Source organism: Corvus hawaiiensis, chromosome 8, assembly GCF_020740725.1.
Source record: "Corvus hawaiiensis isolate bCorHaw1 chromosome 8, bCorHaw1.pri.cur, whole genome shotgun sequence".
NCBI classification, from domain to species: Eukaryota; Metazoa; Chordata; class Aves; order Passeriformes; family Corvidae; genus Corvus; species Corvus hawaiiensis.
In genome coordinates, this window is record NC_063220.1 from 26,451,227 (window position 1) to 26,475,689 (window position 24,463).

At 38.5% G+C, this 24,463-nt stretch overlaps 2 protein-coding genes across 2 annotated transcripts; one reads left to right on the forward strand and one right to left on the reverse strand.

Annotated features, from left to right (window-relative positions):
• Positions 1 to 7,782: 7,782 nt before the first annotated feature.
• On the reverse strand, positions 7,783 to 13,713 carry LOC125329622 (DPY30 domain-containing protein 1-like). The gene is made up of 6 exons (XM_048311818.1): positions 13,523 to 13,713; positions 12,524 to 12,676; positions 12,309 to 12,419; positions 10,822 to 10,929; positions 9,862 to 9,948; positions 7,783 to 8,832 (listed from the first exon to the last, which is right to left on the reverse strand). The coding sequence occupies exons 2-6, from the start codon at positions 12,668 to 12,670 to the stop codon at positions 8,785 to 8,787; spliced, it is 501 nt and encodes a 166-aa protein (XP_048167775.1). The 5' UTR covers positions 12,671 to 12,676; positions 13,523 to 13,713; the 3' UTR covers positions 7,783 to 8,784.
• Positions 13,714 to 15,086: 1,373 nt separating this feature from the next.
• EXOSC3 (exosome component 3) lies at positions 15,087 to 18,381 on the forward strand. Its single transcript, XM_048311817.1, has 4 exons — positions 15,087 to 15,391; positions 15,494 to 15,643; positions 16,511 to 16,662; positions 18,092 to 18,381. The coding sequence occupies exons 1-4, from the start codon at positions 15,125 to 15,127 to the stop codon at positions 18,291 to 18,293; spliced, it is 771 nt and encodes a 256-aa protein (XP_048167774.1). The 5' UTR covers positions 15,087 to 15,124; the 3' UTR covers positions 18,294 to 18,381.
• The last annotated feature ends 6,082 nt before the right edge of the window (positions 18,382 to 24,463 follow it).

Genomic DNA, 24,463 nt, shown 5'->3' on the forward strand with positions numbered 1-24,463 from the left:
ATACTTTTCCTTCATGTGGTATAAAACTGTAGTTACTTTTCTGGACCAAAACCCTTTACAAGTCTTCCCCATATGCACAGTGTATGTGAAACAATAATCAATATTTGCAGATGTACCTCTTCTATGCTTGCAAAGAAAATATTTACATACTTGAACTGCTTGATACAGGCACACATCTACTCAAACACTCAGTACTAATCTAGTAAATAATGCATAGCATAATTTTACATGCATTTTACATGACTGAAAGTAACTACACCATGCTGTGAGCTCCAGAATTAAGTGTGTATGGCTATCAGGAGAAAAAGATACAGCACACATCCAAGATTCATTTTAGCCATGATTCCTACCTGTGGTTATTCACAGCCTTTTCAGAAATTCTCCTGCTATCACTGCTACAGAGCTCAAATGCTCTACTGGTGCTGCGAGGTCTGCAGGAAACCCTTAACTAAATTAACTGATTGGTCACATCTTTCAGAAATCCTCCAACCTGACCGTGTCGCTACAGTTGATCCAGACTGGGAAGGCTGCCACTTAAGTAGCAATTTCACATACTTCACCTGGGCAAATACATTAGCAACCAGCAAAGATTACTATTGTTCATCTATGTCTGAAAGATTTCACTGCAGTTGGTCATTCAGCAGTTTCAGATACGCAAGTCTGAAATAAAACACAGCCAAAAACATTCTTAGACATCTGTCTAAACAGGGGATACTAGATAATGGATGAAGGGTATGTAGCATCAACTAACACAAGGACATAAATAGTACTATAGAAAAATTCATACAACAATCAGAACACAATCAACAGATTCCTGTTCACAGACAAAATATGGAATGAAAAATGGATCTCACCAAAAGATCTTTTGGCTTATAGATATAGTTGCCATCTCACAGTTTCATTATGATACTCTTCCTCTTTTCTTTTTCTTCTAACTCCCTTGCCCCAAAACAAGCTAGAAAGCTCAACTTGTTTTGCTCAATCTTGCTTTGACCCTTAGCAACAAGAATACTTTTAGCAATGAGAAATATCAGTATCTAGAATTTTACACCTTACCTGTTGTACTAAAACATGAAAAATGATTCGAACGAACAAAAAAAAAGCCCCAACAAACCTCCTGAATTTGATCAGTGTTTGCAATGTGAATTAAGACTATAAATTTCAAATTTTATTCTTAAGGTTTAAGATCAGTAACTTTTTTATTTTTGCAATGGAGAGTATTCAAGTTGTGCACAAATCTCAGTACTCCAGAAAATAAACCAGCAACACTAGATCATCTCAAGGAAGAAGACGGTTTTAGTCCTTTAAGTGGAAACTGAAGCCTGCAGCTCTACCAGGCAGGGAAAGAGGACAGATCTATTCTCCCTACCACCTTAAACCCTACCCTACATAGGTATATAGGCTATCCACAGGTAACAGCTCATAGCTAAACATGTGGAAGAGCTGCTCTTAGGGTATATCTCTATCTCTTTCTTCTACTCCAATATTTTCTTACCCCTTGATTTTTTTTCTTTTTCCCCTCTTCCAGGTTTTCCTACTAATCAATTTAAGGAGCACCCTAATTTCCTACATTCATACCAATCACTGATTGTGTTTCTATGCAGAGGATTCTTTCCTGTTTCTGAGGTTGATAGCTTACAGGTTTCCTGCTACTGCTTCTTTCTTATGTCCACAATCTCTGTTGCTTGTAATTAAACACCAGTGTTGCCTTTGGCCTCTCAACAGTTTGGTAAGTCAGCCAGAAAACAGAGATCAGAGCAGACCTGCCACAATCAAAACCTATCAACTACTCCTATTGACTCTGAGAAGAAAAAGCATTTGACTCATACATATTAGAAGGTTTAGCCAGTGAAGTGGAGCATACCATTTTCTGCTTTTGAAAATTGGTATTGAAATTGGCACCTAGCATAAGCCAACTCCTCTCAGATATCTTCTTTTCTGTATTTTTAGAAACCTTGGCTAATGAGAAAACTAATGGCAAATTTATACTGCAGCTTATTGTTAAATTATTCCCATTTGCTAGCAATGGCTTAGAATCCCAAGAGCAACAGTCAGAGGCTTTGGGTAATCAGTTCTAGTTTGTTCCCTCTCCACCTCTGCAGTACCATAAAATATCTCACTGGGATTCTGTAAGTCTTTAGAGGCAAGGGCAGCAAGGTTATTTCAATGTGTAATTATTTTTAAGACCCATACAGATATTCCCACGCAGTTGGCATGAATGTTCTACTAGGACTCAATGGGATTCCTGCCAGCAAATTCAGTAAAGCACAGACCTGATCTCCTTAGAAACTAAAATATGAAATTCATTTCCAGATTTTGAGTTCACAGTTATTTGAACCTATTCAAAGCTGCAGATTTCATTTTTATGGTGTTTACAACAATGAAATACTGTAAGCAATAAAAATTTATTTTACTTAAAACTAGGATTTTACTTATCCTACCAAACAAAGCAAAATTGAGAGAAGTCAGTGGATCTTTTTCTAAAGGTTAGATGGTCCTTTGATTTAAAGAAGTATGAAAAAGAATATTGGTGTATAGCTGCCAGCTGCATGAGCTTAGCACAGACAAAAGTGGCAACTTTCTCGTAGTCACAGAATAATGAGAGAGCTGTAGCTGCTGGAGAGACTTTTGAAGAAACTGCACCAAAATAAAGAAGCCTGCCTTTACTCTGTCAAGAGGCAGACCAAATGTATAGAAATAGAAATATATAGGTCTGGCTGTATTTCCTGACTTTTTGTGCCACGCAAAGCTTGGACAAATTTATAGACACATTCACACATTGTAACTATGCTGAGTTTCCAAGTGATAGCTAAAAAAACCCCTGGAAAAGTCACATAAGAAGGGTAAGGGGAAAACATGCTTGGGTTAACAGCAGCCTACATGTGAGCAGTGGCAAAAAGGTGCCTATAAACACATGATCTTTTGAGATAAGAGAATAGTTAGTGTTTCAGTATAGTGCTTTAGTATACGATCAGTCGTAGTTTTTGCAGAGTTCATACTTCTTGCCAATAAATCTGACTCCATAGGTTTTAAATACAAGCAAATACAATAACACTTAACCCAAGTTCAAGTGAGAAACGAAATACTGGCGCATTTTTGCTATGAAACCCTGGTGCATTTTTGCTATAGGCTCCTCTTAGATACATATGCCCACCGAAAAACGTTGAAGAACAGCTGTCTCAGAACTGCACCGCAGCCCCAGCCCAAGAAATATTCAGCTGTCAGTGCCTAAGGGTAACTTTTCAGTGCAGCCTGGCTTACAATGAAACAAACAGATCCTGTTTCCAGGGTTACAATTATCAGCTAAATAAATAACATTTTTTTAAACTTATCTACTAAACACATCAGTGGCAAAACCGCAATTGCTTAAGATAATGAACCAAATACAGGTGTGTCTGTGTGCAGCCAGTCATTTCTGGAAGAAAGTACATCCAAGAGGTGGAGTAGAAATTAAGCAGAATGATTGGAGAAGCCTAACACACTCCCAGGAATGTGACTTGAAACGGAGCAAAAGAGAGCTGCAGTGCCCCTCTGCTGAAATGGGAATGATTTATTATCTGAATGTTTCCTCTCTCCAACCCTCCCCACAATTAATCTCTTTTTATTTCTGTGATGTCTGCTTTGCATACAGTTTGAGGCAATCAATTCTCTCCTGTTTTAATATTAAGTACATTAAAAGTTTAATAACGAGGAGATGGCTTCTCAGAGGTAGAATTCCATGTTAGTTGAGAGCTCAATCCTCTTACGATTTCAACCACAACTTTTTCAGCAACTTCAAGGAGACCAAGACTGAGATCCTTGGAAGATATCTTCAGTGCACCAAAAAAGGGTTTGCCTCAATTTTTTTTGAAACAAAACAACAAAACCAATCAGCTCTATAATGGAGCTGGAAATATGATTCAGTTCATTAAGAAAAACAGACTAACCAAACCACTAATCAAGTTCAAACATACTTCCTCCTCCTCCCCCAGGAAAAGCCAATTTCTTTATCTGGAATCTGCTAGACAACATCTAAATTATAGACGGACCACTAAATAAAATAATTTGCTGAACTGAAACACCTGTTGGTTCTTGCATCAAATGAAAGTCACATTTTTCACATTTACTTTCCCAAGATTATGGGAAGAAAAACCCAAAACTTTTATGATATCAACTTCTATTGAGATCCATGAATGACTACATGGAGAAAGTGGCAGAATCTCCTTGGAGAGTTCATTTAAAAATTCCCAAACCTTCAAAATGCCCTTAGAGAAGCTACAATTCAGATAATTTTGGTGTGATATGCCTAAATATCAATTTTTATTTCTAAATCAAATCCAAGCTTCACATCACCATATAAAGTACATTGGAATTTTAAATTGTGCCGGATGCAAAGTAAGGAGGGAAAATTTGGAATTTTCAGTGAAGCATATATTACTGCAGCAGTACAGAAATGTCAATGGAGCCTTTGTACCAGATAAAAAAGATTAATCAACAAGAACCAAATGGCAACCTTCTCTGCTCATTACATTACTTGACAGTATGAACGTGCACTTACTTTTAGGTGATGAAACAAACATGTCCAGTATTAATAATAAAATGGTTTCAATTTTTGGGCATTGATTTTGGATGACCTGCAATTAAAGAAAAAATGGGAGCACTCAGTATCTTCAGACAGGCTCTAATGAATGTCATTTTTCATGATGTAATATTTTCTAATTTATTTACAATAAAAAATAGTATAGATTGCAAAAATTCTCATCCAAAATAGACACTGATTTTGGTTAATGATAATGATTCTATGAGGTGCAATTTAACAGGGAAGACCCACAGTATTGAAGCTGCATATACATCTGAGAACTTCCAATTCTGGGAATGAGTCTTCTGCTTAACTTCTTAAAAATTCTGCTACACTGTGACAGCTCAAAAAAAGGGCACTTTCCTCTCTACCTGGCCTTTCTTCCATTACTATTAGCCCAATACCTGTACAAATGCTGCTAATAGTGTAACTTCTTCCATTGTATGAATTATAACAAATACCTGAGTATAAAATACAATGACTGCATGAAGGTCTATAATGGTAGTGCCAGAAAACAAACAAAAGTAATAATAAATAAATAATAAGTAATAATAAAATAATAATAAGTAATAATAAAAAATAAAACCAAGCAAACAAACTCCCCCACAAAAAAACCCAAACAAAACCCCCCAAAAAAACAACACCTCAAAAACAAAACCAAAAAGCAAACAAGTGTACTGGTAAGATATTTTAAAAAGTACATCAGTTCTTATCAGCAAATAACAGGCTTAGACTCTCTTTGCTAGCTGTAGTCAATAGAAAACACTACTCTTTTCCTAACCTAAGTACAGGAAAAACTTCTTTGAAGTAAAACAATTAATAGCTGACTTCAAATATGAGTAAGCTGTATTAGTGAAGTTCAGAGGAATTCAATTTAACATTTAATCCAGACTAGTTCATCTGGCTCCCATTACCATTAGCAAATTACTGTAAAAAGCTTTTGCTTACAAAAAGATAAGTTAGTTCCTTTAGACTCTGAAGGAAAACCATTCATCATAAAGGGGACTGCAAACTTAATAAAACCTATTCTATTAAAAGATAACTTTAAAATGTGCTTGCTGCAACATGTATTTCTCCATGCAAGAGAAGGTTCTCACACTGCAGAGCTGGGTTTTCACCTCTGTGAGCACACTGATAGTTAATCTGAATCATTTTGTCCTATTCTAGGCTTCATATCTGTTTTCATCCTTGTGCTTCAGTATTGCTGGAATGAGAACAGCTGTGAATGGGCATGTTACTATCAGCATGTTCTCTGAAGGATCTGGACACGGCCTGAAAAGGACTGCTCTTACTCTGAAGAAAGGAAAAACTACAATTTCATAAATCTCTCAGTATTCAGCACCTTATTTTCAGTGACAGTTTCCATCATCTGTCTCTGAATTCTATTTTCTTCATTCCATAAAAATGTATTCAAAGGGAGTATAAGCCATAGATGAAGTTACATTTAGTAATTGTTTTTTTTTTTCCCAACATACAACTTTACATTTTATGCAGCGGTTAAATTGTGTTAACACTTCTGAAATCACATCATGCGCAGTAACTAAAATAGTCATCTGTCCTCCTCCAGGCTCTAGCTTGCTATACTCCAAAGAAAATGAAAGTTCAGAAAGAGAAGGTAAAAAATTATTTTAAGCTGCCTTAATTTCCCTCCCAGTTCAGACACTCGGGCAGAAGTCATCTTTGTTGTGAACTACATTTGCAAGTTACCAATAGGCAGGTTTGCACTTTAAGAAAGCACTGAGCCAAGAACTGTTTACCTCTTGTCCCATATCCAAGATAAGAATTCCTATAAAGCTGTAGAAGGGGAATAATGCCCCAGGTCTGTGCACATGAAATCCTGAAAAAAATGAGAATTCCTACAAATAACATTTTAACAACAAATGTTTTCTGTACCTAACAATAACGAAAGAGGTAAATTGGAATCTAGCACTTTATTTTGACCCTTGCTAAGTAATTTTCTGATAAAAGTTTCCATCCAAAACTTCCTATCTTGAAAGAAAGTGGGGAATATGGACTGCAGGACCACAAAGAAAAAGTCATAGTTAAAAATAAGCTGAAACAAAATGACAAACAGAAGTTGTAGTTTCCATGGGCTTTAACTGACAGTTCCCAGTATGTTTATTTAGGATGCACTCTAGTGGACACATTATTAAAAAAATCAAACAAAGATACAAATAGAATGAAAAGATTAAAAAAATGAAAGCAACGCATCATTAGAATTATTTTCTAGCATGTTTTAAAATAGTGTCTTACATTTTGAAGGCTGTACGGAGGTTGGAATTTTCACGGTCAACGTGACAGGACATTACGTGTAAATGGACATGAGTCACCAATTTTTGAAAATGTTAATCTAAAAATTAAGAATCAGTTATAAATAGTGGTTTAAAAGAGAAACTCCGTATGTTTATCCATTTACTCCACCCTTTTGAGATTGTCATCAGAAGCTCCTGTGCATGCAGGTGTAATTAGAACTGTGGTATCAAATAGTGTCCTTACAGGATTCTGTTGTAACTGTTACTAATAAATATAATCGTAAACTGTGCCAAAAGCTGCTTACTGAAACATCAGCCACAAGGGTGTATTCATGCCACAGGAAAGGTTTTGACTATCATAGAAATTGCAAACCTGTACCAGGCAGAATAAATGTAGACAGCAAAGCCTGACCACCTAGTCACAAAAGTAGTTCCATTTTTCATTGTCCCAAAAGTTACACAAACATTTCTAAGTATTTACACCTGGTAATGACATTTTCCTCTTTTGATTTTAAGGATACTCATGTAAGACGTGGTTATTAACAGCATCCAAAAAGCAATGTAGCAATAAAATGGGCAGAGGATTTTTTTAATAAATGTACTTTAAGAGAAAAAATAATATATTACTGTATGAAAAATCTATAGTTATTATGTTTTTAAAAATTGATAGGATTATTCTTAGTCTGATCTACATGATCAAAACCAGTTATTCAGAGCAGGAAACCATTTATTATGCGATTGTCCTTTGTATGTTGGGTGCATAGATATTTTTAACAGTTTGGCAAGGATAGCAAACCCCTTAGAGTCAGCGATACTATTAAAAAATTGAAGTGAAATTATCAGAAAAATCTCTTTCATCCCAAAACTGAAGAATGCAGTGAATGCATTAATTATGCATTGATTTTGTAATGAAAGGCATTTTCATTACACAGTATCGGCCATGACCAACTAACCTGTATTAGAAGACAGAGATGCAAAGGCACATTTTATTGAAGTGCAAGATTTCTTAATGCTGATGTCTTTTCCATTTATAACAAACAGACAGAGAACACTCTTGACAACCTATATCAAGATACCAGTGATTACAAACATCTGTTCTTATAAAAATGCATCTTTAAGGATTATAAAATTTATTTTTATAGATAACTATGGATAGAGCTAAATATTCTTTCAGATTTTTAGAAGTGAAGTTTTGAGAAATAATAATGATATTTAGTAGACAACACAGATTTAATTTGTTGATTTACAAATTCAAGAAAAATGCAGAAAAGGCTTAAAACCTTGACTAATCAAAACTGACATGCAGACACTTGCAGCTCACCTAGTACCACACAATACCCAAAAAAGGTTCTAATAAAGCCTGGAGCAAACACCCCATATTACAAAGACCACCTTATGATTTTGAAGAGACAAGATCTAGTACATCTGTCTACCGAGTCAGAGTTAAATTTATCTCTTCCAAATATATTTGGGAAATCTTCTGATTGGATTTTTGCACCAAGTCTGATGTCCAGAACACTCTCTCCATCTTCTAATCTGTACAGCATTCCCTTTTTCTATCAAAAACCATTCAAATTCTTGGAAAATAATTTTCAGTAATATTTTATTCTTTTATTTATTTTATTATTTAATACTGATCCAACTTATATTGTAGCATCGATCCTCAAATAATATAGACACATTAGTTATATTTGTATTTATTATGGTTACTTAGATATGCAATAAGTAGAAAAAATATTTGCTGCTTTCATTTCAACTGCAATTTTCTTCCTTCAAGTCAGCCATGCTAGCTACAGTTTAAGAACAAAAAGGAAGAATCAGTGTCAGAATTAGCAGACTTTATACAAACACCTTGAAAACAGACACTGGAGAAACAGGTACGTAAATCAGTTCTACTTATAAAATACATAAACCAAGATACTAAACTTCAGGATCAGCGAGTAATGAGTAGAAAATATTTTTACTGCTTTCAGGTCAGTTGGTACTTTCTTCTTCTGTTACTGTTGAGAGATCTGTTTGGCTCTGAAAAATGACAACAAAAAAATTCTATGACTTACCAGCATTCACTGAACTTTGTAAAAAGGAAAACAGACAAAACTGCCCATGATAAACAAGTTGGTACTTATCAGTATAACCATGTATTCTTCCATTCAGTGGAATACAATGAATGTCATCACCAGACTTCTATTATGAAATCCAGCAAATTTGGATGAAGCACTGTGATTCGAGGGCAGAATCAACAGTACAAGCTTATATATCTTATTTTATCAATCTGTTCTTAATTTGTAGCAAACACATCACTGTAAAACCTGAAAAAACATCCCCAAAAGCCAATGTAATCTAACACCTTTAGGTCTGAAAACCTGGCACATGTAGGAACCAGCAGGTACTACTTACTACTCACTACTCATTTTCACTTCTGGTTTTGCAATTTGTTTATTAAAGAACTCATATGCCCAAAGACTCAAGAATATTTTTTAATATGTAATTATCAGGAAATTATAAAAATTTGGGCTATATGAGATCTTGCATACTCATCTGATTTACCTCAGTGGAAAAAACACCAGTGAAAACCTTACCCTAAGAACAATCACAAGTATTTTCATAAATCTATACAGAGAACACTAATAAAACAGGCTGTTATTAAAGTAACCCTAAGTACAAAGCATATTAATATCACAACATAAATTCTGAGCTAGAATTACACTACTGGTACCAGAAATGAAGTGATTTAGTCAGAAATGAAATGGTTCACACAGCACAGGAAGGCTGCCTCCTCTCTGAGTACATTCATGCTTTAGTCAGTAACATATCTGAATACAAAAGGGTGTTTTAACTCTTGAGGATATAGTCAGCCAGCACCACAGAGTCTTTTAGAATGCCTTAACTCCTACCAGAGTGCTGCTATGGGCAGTTTGGAAGTTGTGGCCAAAATACCGTCTCTTAAAACCACAGGGGAGAGCCACCAACAGTTTTAACCTTTTGATAGGTCAGCACAGAAAAGCAGATCTGTAAGAATCAATAATTTATAATCTCTTTCTAAATACTTACCTGTTCACTCTCATCTGGCTTCTCAGCTTTGGATGAAGTAGGTGTTCCAGATCCATCTATATCGTCAGGTATTGTCTTTTCATTTTCCTGTGGTAATGAAAACTAGTTTTCAGTTAAAATGTCCCATGCCATGAAATCATGTGTTAAAATGACATTACATGTTAATATAAAGATAATATTTTAGATAAGTGCTACACAAATTTACTATATGGGAATATGGTCTTTGTATGCTTAACCCTATTTTTTTTTTTAAATTAACAGCAATTTAAAATTTTTACATATTCATTTTTTTCTGTCACTTTCATACTCTCATCTTCCTATGATTATATTTTGTCAGTATTTTAAGAGTGCTCTAAAAACTTCGATATTTCTAAAATACTCTGTGCTCCACATAAATTTAAGAAATATGCACTTTTAAAAGCTTTAGGGAGATAAACATGCCAATTATCCATGTATGTTCTTACCGAAGCAGTATTAAAAGACCATAAACATGGATATCGGTACACACACTCTTATATTAGTATAAATTCCCATACACCAGGAAGATATCAGAAGCCAGAGGCATTGCAATTCTAAAACACAGCTCCTTTTCCAGATACAGTAAGTTGACTTTGTGCTAACACCCTGTAAAGCATTACTGTCTTGATATTTAAATTAGACATGCTTATTTTATAAAATTTTCTAATAAATACCACCAAGGAATGTGGAAGCATCAGCGAAGCTGACCTTATGCTGAATATTTGCAATAAACTTCTGTTCTGGCCAGAATTCAAGTCTAAAACCCAGACTGCAGAAGCCACGTGTTAGACATTCCCCCCCAACTACACTCTTGCTTTTTTAATTATGTGTTAGTCCAACACTCATGGGCTTCTGCTCTGTGTTTTGCAATTGATGCCAGCATCTGGAAAAAATGGTTGATTAATGGTATTTTCAAACCACCAACTAAGTATTGGCTTAAACCTCTTCATCTTCCTGCTGCAAGTGCATTTCAGCTTCTTTATTCTGCAGTTCCAACTCCGCAAGTTTTTTTTGCAACTCCAACTCCTCACGCTCTTTTTCCAGCTGAGCCTGCAAACAGTTTAAAAAAGGACAAATTAGGAAGAAAAAACCCCCCACATTTATCTTTTTTACCACATTGTTTACAATGTATTTCATAACTGAAATTGTAAATAAAAACTTTACAGCTGCCATGTTATGTTAATAACAAAGTCATTTCTGTATCATCTGGCTCAACATTTTCAAAGTTTTGAGACTCTTATGGATAAAAAGGTTTTACTACCAAGAGGAAGAAGAAACAATTAACTGAAGTTAGTGTACACACTTCAGATACTGTCTCATTACACATGCTCTTTTATCAGTCTGTATTAGTTATCTCCTATCCTTTGGATTGAGCTCTTTGATACTTTGTGTAATATTTAGCACAGATGGATGAATCAATATAGAATCAAATCTATAGAAAAATTTGGCAAGCAATGTCATTAACATAAATCATGCCCATCAGCAACCTTTAGTATTTACAATTGGAAATGTCGAACAGAAAGTGTTTATTAATTGTGAACTTAAGTCCTATTACATCAAAACTTCAGAAACTGCATGATCTAAGTATTTACTTTCAACAACACTAGAGAATACTGTTTGCTCTTGCATTTTGTGAGTAACTAGAAGTATGGTCATAGTTTTCTATTCCTTTTTGGTACATAAAATCAAAACTTGCCTGAGTATCTGACTATGGCCAAAACTGAGTTAGGTTAAAAAAAAAATGCATCTAATATGAGCATTGTTCAACATCTTACCCACAGCTTATGTGAAATGATTTATTTAATGCTTTGTGAATTATCTCTTGACACAATCTTGTCATTTTCATTTACTATTTTACATCACTCATGAAACCCTTAAGCACATTACTTTTGGTTTGCAAATCAGTAAATTCCAAATTTTGTAAGTGCAAGTGAAATAAATGAATGCATCTTACACCAGAGCTGGGCTTAATGTGATCAGCATAAATTTAAAATTAAGCTTTTGATTTTAACATCATGAAAGTCAGCCATACAAAAAAAGTGCAGTCAGATCACATCAACATCACCACAACAACACTGAATTCACATGATGTCTTTATAAAGAATGGCTAGAAACACAGATATTGTATTTTTTTCTCATATTATAAGCCCAAACAATATTTTCAGTTACTTCTCACGTAAGTCCTAAATTGGCTGCTTTTTACCTTAACAGCCTTCATTTTTTAATAACATTTTACTGCCTAGTATGTAAGTTTTCCTACCCATGTGCTGACTAATAATTTCATTTACTCAGAAAAGTGAGATTAAAATACTTGCATTATGTCACTTTTATCAGTCATTATGCAGCTATTAGAAGTACACAAAGATGTACTCCAAGATGCCACAGCACCATATGCTGCTTAGAATTATCTATTATTAAATAATAATAACCTGACGTTGCTCTTCAAGTTTCCGCTCCTCTTCTTCCTGGATTTTTAACCTTTCAAGTTCAGCTATGGCTGCCTCCCGTTCTTGTTCCAGCTCAGCTCTCTCCAGCATTCTCTATTTCACCGGTAACATAGAATCAATTAAACATAAAAATGAAAGAGATATTAAATAGCATCAATTATATTGTAGCAATGTTTTTTTGCCTAAGTTGGATGCACCTTTTTTTCTTCATCTAAGTTTCTTCTATAATTGTAAATCCAGTGTGCAAGATACTCTATGGGATCTGCTGGCCGATGCTCTACAACCTCTGCCAGTCCCTTCGTCAAGCAACTTCCCAGGCATTGCTTCAGATACTGAGATTCCATCCAAATCTACTGACAATAAACAGACAGATATTAGGCACCAATGTCAGAATTAAGTCAGGGGGTTTAAAAATTCTTGCTTCAGATGCCAAACACTGACTATGACATTACTTTTTAGTAAGCTTGCAATTTAGACAGGAAAGTTATTCAGTAGTGGTTTAGTTCTTAAAAGCTCCAGTGACAGGACAGTTACACCAATCACTGCAGAAAAAAATGCTCAAACCCCATCTTACATGTATAATTCATAAATCACTTGGAAAGAGGCGACTAATTCTAGGTGTGCATTATAAAAAAAAAAAAAAAAAAAAAAAACACAAAAAAACCCCAAACAAACCAAAAACCTGAAAACCACAACACGACATAGAAAACTTCTACACAGATATCCGAAGAAAATGCAAGTAGTTCTGAGAACAATTAGGGGGGATTTTAGTTTGAATTGTCAAAGCTACCTTTAAGATATGTATGCAAGGCGAGGGCCTGAAGCACTCCCTCTATAGTTAGGAAAGGCACAGATCCTTGTGCACACTTTACTAGCCCAGTTTAAGTAAACACAACCCTTTCTTTGCTGTCAAGGAGCCTGAATCCGTGTGGGGCAGCCATGGTCCGGCGGGGCAGAGAGCCCGGGCACTTGGCACAGCAGCGAATCCTGTCCCATCCTCCGCGTTCGCGGCGCCTCCAGGGTGACCTTACTGATGCCGACCCTCTTAACCCGGAGCCTCCCCCGCGACCTCTGCCCCCGGGCTCCATTTAAGCACAGTCTGGGCCTCTCCCGTTCCCCTACGCTCCAGGCAGGGCGGGCCCGCTGCTTATCCCTACGCCTGGTGTTCGGAACCCTGGGAGGGCCTGGCACGTTACCCCGCCTCGCCCCGCGACAGTCACTGGGACCCGGTGCTGTCGCTGCCCTGCTTCTGGCACCGCGGGGCTGCGCTGTAGCCGCTCGCCTTCCCTCGGAGAGCAGCCCCGCTCTGGCTCCTTCCTGGCAGCAGCTCCCAGAGCCCCGGGACAGCAGCCCCCGGCCCGCCCCGCTCCTACCGCCCGGCCCCGGCCCTGGCCCCGGCCCCGCGGCTGCGGCCCCGCCCGAACGCGCGGCGTTGCCCCGCAACAGCGCCGCGAGCGCAGCGGGCCCCAGCGCCGCCCGCAGGAGGCGATGGAGGGTTAAAGGGCCTGGTCGGAAAGGTCCCTGGTGGCACAAACCGGGAGAAGGGGCCGAGACCGTAGAGGGTTATGTGGCCCTTGAGAGAGACCTCGACAGGCTGGAGAAGAATCTGAAATTCAATAAGGGTAAATGGAGGGTCCTGGATCTGGGAAGGAATAACTCTGAACACCGGGAGAAACTGGAGGCTCAGCTGCTGGAGAGCAGCTCTGTGGAGAAGGACCTGGGCGTCCTGGTGGGCAACGAGCTGTCCATGAGCCAGCAGTGCCCTTGTGGCCAAGAAAGCCAGTGGTATCCTGGGGTGCATTAGGAAGAGCATTGCCAGCGGTCAAGGGAGGTGATCCTGCCCCTCTGCTTAGCCCTGGTGAGGCTCTGCCTGGAGTGCTGTGTCCAGTTCTGGGGTCCCCAGCATGAGAGAGACATGGAGATCCTGGAGTGGGTCCAGCAGAGGGCTATGAAGATAACTAGAGGGACTGGGGCATCTTTCTTACAAGGAAAGGCTGAGAGGGCTGAGGCTGTTCAGCATTGAGAAGAGATGGTTTATAAGGGACTTTATTAATATGTATAAATACCTAAAGGGGAGGTGCCAAGCTCTGCTCCGTGGTGCCAACCACCGAGGCACCAGGCAATGGGCAGAAACAGATGCATAGGAAGTTCCGTCTAAACAACAGGCAGAATTTCTTTACTGTGTGCAGGTGACCACACACTGGGACAGATTGCCCAGAGACCTTGTGGAATCTCTCTATCTAGAGATATTAAAGAACTGTCTGGATACAGTTCTGTGCAGTGTGCTCTAGGACAACCCTGCTTGGACCAGATGACCCACTGTGATCCTTTCCAATTGTTTTAATGCCCTCTCTCTGTGAGCAGTTTCCCTTCACAACTGACGTGATCTTCTCTCCTCCCTGCCAAACTCCTTGGCTGATGTTCACCTCAAATTTGACCAGCTGTTTGTTCTACTGTCAGCGTCTAATCGAGTATTAAAAACCCCTGCAAATAACTGCAGCTGGAAGAATTAACTCCGTGTATTTATTAATTCCGACGCTTAAGTGCGCTAACGCTATCTTGGCCGCTCCCTGGGCAGAAATGGAAGGCTGCAGACGGGCTGCTGAAGGAAAGGCAGCTGGCAGAGGCGCTGTGAGCGGTGAGGAGCCGGCTCCAGCGGTTCGTGGATTGCGCGGGCGCGGCTGTTCCGGCCGGGGGACGTTCCGGCCGGGGGGTGTCGCTGGCGCCCCGCGAACGCCTCGCCCGGGGCCGCAGAGCGCAGCCGTGCCCGGGCCGAGGGGCCCTGCGCCGGCGCGGCCATGGCAGCGGAGCGCGGCATGGCGGCCGAGGCCCTCGTGGGGCAGGTGGTGCTGCCCGGGGATCTCCTGCTGCTCCCCGCTCAATACGACGAGGACGCGGAGGGCGAGCGGCTGCGGCTGAGCGCGGGCGCGGCGCCGCAGGGGCGGCTGCTCTGCGGGCCGGGGCTGCGGCGCAGCGGGGCCGGGCTGCTGGTGACCAAGTGCGGGCTGCTGCGGCACCGGCCCGCGGGCGGCGGCGCGTACTGGGTGGACTCGCAGCAGAAGCGGGTACGGGCGCGGCGGGACCCGGCTGTCTGTGTGTATGTGAATGTGTGTTGTCCCCGTCTCGCCCGCGCTCCCCTGACCCTCTGTCCGCCTCCCCCGCTGCAGTACGTGCCGGTGAAGGGCGACCACGTTATAGGGATCGTGACGGCCAAAGCGGGGGATGTGTTCAGACTGGATGTGGGCGGCAGCGAGCCGGCGTCCCTGTCCTACCTGGCCTTCGAAGGCGCCACGAAAAGGAACAGGCCAAACGTGCAGGTGGGTGCCCTGTAGCTGGCGCTTCAGCCACGTCGTTTGGTGGCGCTTCTGTTGCGTTTCAGTAGTTTGTCTTAGTGCAAGTGTTTGTGTAAGTTGCATGTTAGAGGAGGTGTGCAGGTCTAGTTGTAATGGTTTCGCCTTGGCCCTCCTCGGAGGGTTTTGCACCATTAGGCCCCGGGCTTTCTGAGGTTTCTTAGGAGCACTGTAACTAGTGGTTTGCTCTCTCTCAGGTGGCTGGCAGCTTCCTTCATGTTTTCATTTGCCAGCAGCAGATGCAGTTCATGAGTAATGTGCATCCAAAAGAGCACTCCGACGTTAAGGTTTTCAAACAAGCTTTTATGCCATATGATGCTGCTGGAAAATGTTAGTTGTGTGGGGTTTCTAACAGCACTGTTGTGAACGGTTGTGTGGCACATGCATGCCACAGTTTCTGCACTCGGATGAAATGCCATCACCAGAATGTAAAATGAACTGTAAAGAAAAACAGAATAGGCTGATGTGATATTTTTTTTTCTTGTCCTTCTAAGTGATTATAAGAGCAGGTTGCTTAGGCTGTTCATATCCTTGAAGTCTGAAGAAAGAAGAGTTAATATTTGGTATTTAAGAAAAACAGAGTTATCTAACTCCATTAAAAAAAAAATCTGTCCTTTTATCTTACAAATTCCAGTAGGGGTACAAGATAATTGTGGAGGGTGCTGTCTCTAGTAGAAGAAGAGAAAATTTAAATTCCTAGTATATCAGTTCGGTTTTGTGTCACTATTGTTTTGAAACTATTTTGTGGCCTCACTAGTGGATGCTTATCAATTGTTATAAATGTGCACTATGATTTCCTCTATTACTTTTGCTTTTTGACACTGTTTTGTTTAGGTGGGAGATCTTGTTTATGGTCAGTTCGTTGTAGCAAATAAAGACATGGAACCAGAGATGGTCTGTATAGACAGCAGTGGAAAATCAAGTGGAATGGGATTAATTGGACAAGATGGCTTCCTCTTTAAAGTTTCTTTAGGTCTAATAAGAAAGTAAGTACTAACAAATGTAAATGGTCCCTCTTATGTCTAATGTGGTGGGTAAGATTCCCACAACTATTTCCTCTGAGCAGTGTAGGCAGTTGTAAATCAGACTGTATAATTCTTATAGTCCATTTAAACCAGTTTTACTGAATAGAGTATGGACATTGACCTAGAAGGAAAGTTTATTTTTCCTCTTAAGAGGCTTAGAAGCTCTTTTGTATGGTGTTGCATGACCTGTTTAAAAAAAGTGGTGTGGTTGCCAAGGCAGTATGGAAAATAAACTGGTGACCTCGGGAAATCAAACATTTAGGATAGTGTTTCAGTTATGTGCATACTACGTTGGAGTTTAAAATTTGGTAATGCTTATTGTCCTTTTTCTGCTTAATGGCATATGTTTGGGCGTATGTTTGGCTGACAGCTGATTAAACGGGTCTTTGCATATCAGTACACATTATTTTCTGAATTCCAAAGAAAAAATAAATTGTATTGAAATAAAGATACAGATTAAAAAATGGTAGTATTTTAGTTTAAAACTGACACATTAATCCAGGAACTGTTTCATAAATTTTTAAATGTATTGTGAGCTTTGGAGTTACTTATGCTGATGTAAATACAAGACTTTTTTTGTGACTATCAAAGAATACCAGATTACATGGATAAACAATAGTCAAACTTTGTTGTTGCTTTTTGTGTGGAGTTTTGTTTGTTTTTGTTGTTCTTTGGATAAGCAATCTGGAGGTGCAGAGCAGCTCTTTCGTACCTATAACTGTCTGATTTATATGTCCTAGCAGAAGTGTGCATGAACTGATATGAAAACTTTTTGCAGCCATTCTGTTTTCCAAATTTTGTCTGTATGCAGGTAAAAAAATAACAGCATATTACAACTACTAAATCCTGATATGCTTTTAGTTTTTGTAAATACTTGTTCTAGCTTGATTTAATCCTAGGCATATTGCAGTATTTAGTATGCTGTCATCTAATAAAAATGAAGTAGTCTGTTTATTGCTGCTAATACTGTTGCCTGAAGTAGAAGGGAAGTCCTGTTTTGAAAGACACCTCTGGGGTGTCAGCTTTATAAATAGCACTTCAAAAATGTCATTTTTTCAAACATTGTGCTTTTAGAATTTATTAGATCATAAAATTGTTGTAAAAGTATCAATTCACTTTAAATTTGTCAGGGATTACTTCTGAATCTAATGAGAAAAAAAGAACTAAATTTACAGCTGTTTTATTTTTTAGGTGCATGTATTTTATACGAGGGGAGCTTTAAAAATCTGATACTGTATTGCTATTTTGGATGTATATGCAACTTGATCATCTCTGTGTTTCTCAAATAGCTCCCATAACAGCAATACTGCTGCAGTTATTGGTCAATAATAATGTGGTGTCTGTAAGTGTGAGCACTTCTTCCTCTGACATTTTTTGGTCTTGTTCACAGGCTCTTGGCTCCCAAATGTGAAATAATTCAGGAGTTATCACAATTGTACCCATTTGAGCTGGTGCTGGGAATGAATGGAAGAATATGGGTAAAAGCAAAAACAGTTCAACAGACTTTAATTATAGTAAATATTTTGGAAGCCTGTGAGTATATGACTGCAGAACAGAGAAAACAAGCGCTTGCCAAACTGTCAGGGAACTGATAAGAGAAAACCTTGAGGATTTGTTTGTGATGACTGTTTTGGTTATTTTTGTATTCAGATTTATATTAAAAGCATTGTTTAAAATTAAGTACTAGACTTTGGTTGTTCTTCATTTCCCTTCTTTATCCACTCAGCTTGTTTTTGTGTTGTTTAAGGAGTTGGTTTCGACTCACTTTTGTGATTATGAAGCCCTGTTTAGGTTCATGAATTTTCTGTCTAATATGAAGATGGTCTCTAGATGCTTTCATTAGCTCTGAATTTTGAAGCGTAACTACTTGGGACTTCTTTAAAAAACTGGTGATTTTATGAACTGCATGTATTTTTTTTTATAGTTATTAACATTTCAAACAATCATGTTTACTTGGGGTAGCAAAAAGTATCCCACAGGTCTTTAATTTTGGTCAGGTGCTCTATTTATAGAGTGACATGAAGTAATTATTTAATATATTATGAAATTTGGGAATAGAAATGCAGGTAGAGGATACCAGAAAAAAATTGCAGGGTGTAACATAAAAGAATCATAGGGTGGTTAAGGCAAATGATCAGATAAGACCAAAAAATGTTCACAGTGACATTATCACTTTCCCTAAGAGATGGCCTGCCTAGTAGTATTAAGGGCATAGTGATTAGGATGTCATAACAATAGCCATGGGTTTCTTGATTCTAGACACTGATTTATTTTCTTTATTAACAGTATAAAGATACCATAGAGCTTTGCTAAATGTTTAACAAAATCAACATTTCTAAAAAAAGCTATATTGGTCTTCTTTGTGTAACAGTCCCTCAGATGCATATGGAAGAGATGCTGTCCTAGGAAGGGTAAACTCTCAGTGAATTTTAGTATGTGTGTAATTTGCTACTGTTCTGAGAGAGAAAGATTAATGGAAGGGTAGTTACTGATGCCTTCTTCCTGTGGGAGAAAAGCTTGATTGTAGGTACCTAATGAACTGCTTGCAGCTGTTAGGCACTCAGTTAGATCTGTGACGTTCTGTGGTTCTTAATAAGCTGAATGGTTTAATAGCAATAGTTAAAGGAAATTATTAAAAATGAACTAATTAGGGTAAGCCTGAATACCATCTTAATTAAAGTGGAAAGATAATTTTTCCTGTTTATTCTGTATTTCATCCAAAGCTCAACCTATGGCATTTGATGATAGGGCATCTTTGGCATCTGTGCCGTTTAGAAATTGCTTCAGTTCAGAGCCACTCCTCTGAGTCATCTGTAATGTGCTTACCTTGGGCTTCCCCTGGTTCGACAAGAACACAACTCTAATGGTTTCCATGTGAGTCAAATGGCTACAATTCAGAATACTTTGTGAATTTCTCTGGTCTCCCTATTTAGCATCTAGGGCATTGCTCATCTGGCTTGGTAGATCTTTAGTCATCTTTTTTTACCTGTCATCTACCAGGTGAAGTGACTTTCATTCATATCCCATAAACTTTTTGGGTCTGTAATCTTTCTGTTACTACACTTGAGAAGCTGTAAATTGATAAGGATTTCAAGAACTGTTCTTCTCCAGAGTTTTTTCAATTTCAGCTAACCAGGGCCTCTCCAGGTTGTCTGTTATTGGAACAATAGCTGGCATAGGCAGAAGAGCATTTGCCAAATTATCTCAGGGTGCTAACTTGTTTTTTTGTGAATGTTCTGGGATCATAATAAAACCACAGGAATGGGCAATGCCATGGATCATTTCCTGGATAGTTGTGGCTTGAAATGGAATTAGCTTTAGCACTCCCCTTTACCTAAGCAACCTCCTTTCCCTCCCAAAAGCCTGCATTCCAAGCTTAACCTGCAAGATACAAATGAACAACCCCTGTTAAAATGCTGGCTTGGTAGTGCAGCATAGCAAATGGCAACCTTGAAAGTTCTTAGCATAATCAGCCCACTATTTCCTACCACAGCATTCTGTCCCACCCTCACCCGCTTATCACCCAAATACAAGAACAGGATACAAAAGGCACTAAAATTATGCTTGTTATTAATTTAGCAAAATGAAATAACCAAAAAATTCTTGGGTTTTACCCCCTACACAATGATTTTAAGTATCTGCTACATTTAAGTTTGTTGGACAGTTTATACAGTGGGAAAAAAATACAGTGGATGTGAGCAAAATGGGTGTGGGGAAAAAAGCTTGAAAGAAAGTACACTTAAACACATACTAACAGAAGGCGATACATTTTATTTTGGTTTTTTTTTACTTGGGCAAAAAAAAGCTTATCAACATTCTTCAAACCAATTGCAATTTGACAGGCTTTATCTAACAAAACATTCAGGCAAAATCTAAACTATCTTTGCAAACTTTTAGTTCTGGACTAGTGACTAAACCAGTCATGAGGAAGAGTTATGGAGTATAATTTGGTTCTAGGAAGAAAGGCTGATCATGATTTAGTTATGTATTCTGCTGTAAGTCTTCCACATTCCCATTAAAGGCGCATAAATCCATATATTTTTGGAAATAGGACTTGCAGAAGGGATGCTGTGGACTTGGAATGTACCTTGCTAAGTAAGTAGAATGTCTTTTCTGTTGCATTTCTCCATGATGTTCATGCTTATCAGGTTAAGTCATTATTTAGAGCTGTTCATTTCAGATACTCTATGATTGTGCATTGGATGCTCTGTTATATTGTTTTTCTTTCAAGCTGTTGTGATCAAGTTATGTAAAAATGATAGATAGCAGCATGAAAATTGTGCGTATGCCCATGAGAGAGATGCTCATGAGAGCACAACCTCTTAAAAAGAAAGTTCACCAAGAATTAAACAGAAAGCATATGTTGGAAGTATGAAATACATAGTTTGTGGCCCTTCCTAGGCTGATGCTGTATAAAGACCAAGAACAAATACTGTCATAAAATACAGATATGCAGTGCTGAAATTCAGTTTGATAGTAACACATTTATGTTTTGCTCTAGCAGAAGAAGGTTACACAGACAAATAGCTCAGTGTAATAAGAAGATTAAGAGCTTAACTCTAAAGCTGTGGTTAGAGAGTGTGGCTGTAACTCTGCTAGATTAGTAGTTTACTGTGCCTAGCTACTCATTACAGCCTTGCCACCAGGAGTTGGAACTGAAGCTTTCTGGCATGTATATTTGATTCCTAGCCAAGTTCTGTCAAAATGACCCACATTGGCTTCAACACTTCTAATACCAGGGCTATTTTGGTTGTATAACATGGATGTTCTTTAGCAAAAGAGGCCATGGAATTTTTCTCCCAGATTTTAAATATTAAGAGCAGAAGTGTGGTGCTGTCTTTGTGGGTAATTTGGGATGTTCATGACCCTGGTTTTGCTTGTAGAGCCTGAGGCTTGATCCCTATTCTAATGGCTTGAATAGCCATTAAAAATAACCTTTTTTTACTGGTCTTCAGTGTCCTACGTAATATGACAATACTAAAAAATCAGAGTGACATTTTTTGTAGCACTGCAATAAACAGGAGACAGGCAAACTATAGCCCACAGATTCTATTTTGCTTACACTTAGTAATTACACTTACCTGACACAAAGATATTTAAAGACTGAAGGACAGTGGGAGGACTGATGACCTCATCTGCACTTTCCAAATGCCTTGGTTATCTTTTGTCTTGTAAATGGTAGGCTTTTCTGTAATTCAGTGTTTATTAGGCTATTGCAAAAGAGATTTGTTATAAGAATCTGTATACTCGATGAAAAGACTTACTAATTCTTTCTTCCTGTTCTTGTCCAGATGGAGGGTATTGCACCAATCTCTTCTTGGTATCCCACTGTGAACTGCTTATGTGAATGAACTAATTTCAAAAGACCTGTATTTCCTTTGGTTTCTTCTGTGACTACTGCACTCTAATCTTAGCTAAAATAAATCTGAGATTCTGTGTCTGGGCAGACTGGTGTGTTTATTTCCTGAGAATCAGGATGAGGTTGAGAACACCACTACATGAGTACATGTCACTGTACAGCCTCCAAACAAGAGACAGCTTTTGCATGGCCTAGCAGAGATCTACGTCAGTCTGCATCTGTGTGCGTTTGCCTTTAGTGGCACATAGGTGAAAAGTTCAAGCTGTATTTTTTTTTTTTTTTGTATCTACATCTAATCTTATTGGCTTGGTATTGAAAATGTTAATTAGTCTGGAAGTCCTTTTACAGACCTAGGGCCTAGATCCTGCCTTAGTCCACCACTGTCTTTCCTTTAGAGATCTTCTGTTTCCTCATAGAAAAGACAACTTGTTTAGTATAAGCCATTTGTCTAACAATTCCCTTGGTCTAAGGCTGATCTATAGAAGCATGATCCAACAAGAAAAAGAAATAACCCCTGAAATAACACACAGCTTTGTCATTCTGTACATGAATTGAAAGTTTCGTAATGCTAGATCATGTTTTAGCACAGCTACTGATACAGTGCATTCTGACTTACACACAGGCATGCCAGGGAAATTTAATTAACTGATGTACAAGCAGTTCACAGACTGATTCTCCTCATTCACTGCTATAAAACTGAACTATGAAGGCAGGAAGAGAAGGGCTGAATGGGCTTTTTAAGAACACTGTTCAGAACCTGGGGATTTGAAGATTAAATAATGGTGTCTGTTGCTTTGTGAAATGTGCATGTGTGTGCGTTAGTTTATTAGTCTCTTTTTGTAAGAGGAAGAGTATGTGAATAATATCTGAAAGGGTGTATGGAAAAGCTAAACTTTTCATAGATCATAGATCAATCATAATATGATTTTATCAAGAGGGAAAACCAGAAAACCAAAGAAGTCAAACTCCCATTCAGCTTTCCTGACAAAATTGCACTACTTTTCTGAAGCGATGAAAGCAAGGATAGTCTTAATAAGGACAAAGTAAGGTTGCTGCAACTCCACTTAATGCAACACAGTAACTTTTCAAAGAAAGCAAGCTTTTCTGGAGATGTGGATAAGGCAGATTACATTCCAGTATTTTCATGAGACCGTGTTTCTTTGAGTTCTGTGCCTATTAGATGTGTGCATGCATTCAAAGGATTTTGCTGCTTTGCAAAGTAGGACAGTATTCCTGGATGGAATCCGGATGTGTGGGCTCAGATTTTTCTGCATCTTTTGGAACATTTTTACAATAGGGACACATGAAGTCAGAGTCACTTCTGAGATTAACTGCTTGTTATTCTTGCCTGGTGCCTTGTCATGGACTCTTAGCCAGGGAAAAGAATAAATAGATATTTTCTTTTTGTGACAGGTGGGTTTTTTTTTTTCCTCCTCAGCAATATTGGCTACCTTGGAACTGTGAAGGCCAGCAGCCAGGTTGTTAGAGGTGTAATGTGCAGAAGTATCATTAAGAAAAAAATTCATTTAGTGTGCTTACCATGGAAGAAAAATAATGGAGCTGCCATTCTACCATTGCCAAATGATGTCAGCTGGGTCCACAACCATGGTAAAATTCAGAAGAAAGGAATGTTGACAGCCTGCAGAAATTAGGATTTTAATTATATCAAGATGGGTGACAAAATTTGCCTATTTTTTTTGCTCATAATGTTTTTCCAAAGATTGCTGTGTCAGCATGGCAGATACATATATTCTAATGCTGATTGCATTTAAAAAAAATGACAAAGTCACTTCAGCATGTTTGGTGTTGACAGAGAACCTTCCCACATTGGTTGAGGAGAAAAAGCACAGATATGGTTTCATGTATTTCCCAGGACAAAAGCAGCCACAAATTCTCAATCCTTCTAAATTCCCCATTTCTTTCAGGCAGTCCGGTAATGCTGTTTCTGCCATGAGGTTTGCTTAGGTTATTCTTTTATTGCTGCTAAGACCGAGTGACTTTAGTGCTTTTTATAATCCATTTGATTTCTAAAAGAATGTGTATAGATAAAAGCATAACTACCACAATTTTGGGCAAAAAGACCAAAATCTTTTCCTTGCAACTACCTCCGCCAATGCCACTCTGACATGTGCAATGCAACATGGTGCAATAGGCTCTGTCTTGCAGAACTTGCTGTTCCATGTGGCTTTCTGGCAGCACATAGCTGCTGCTGTGCTCTGCTGTAGGAGCAGAGTGATAAGAAAAGGCCATTTTGTCTAGTTAAGTTTGGAACGTGATGAAAAACTGTATGGTGGAACGTAGACATTCCAGTACCATCAAAAGGGTTGTGTTCATTCTCCTGAGCTACTGTTGTGTTACCGACCAGACTGTTCTGTCTGTCATTGACACTACCTTTTTTTTTTT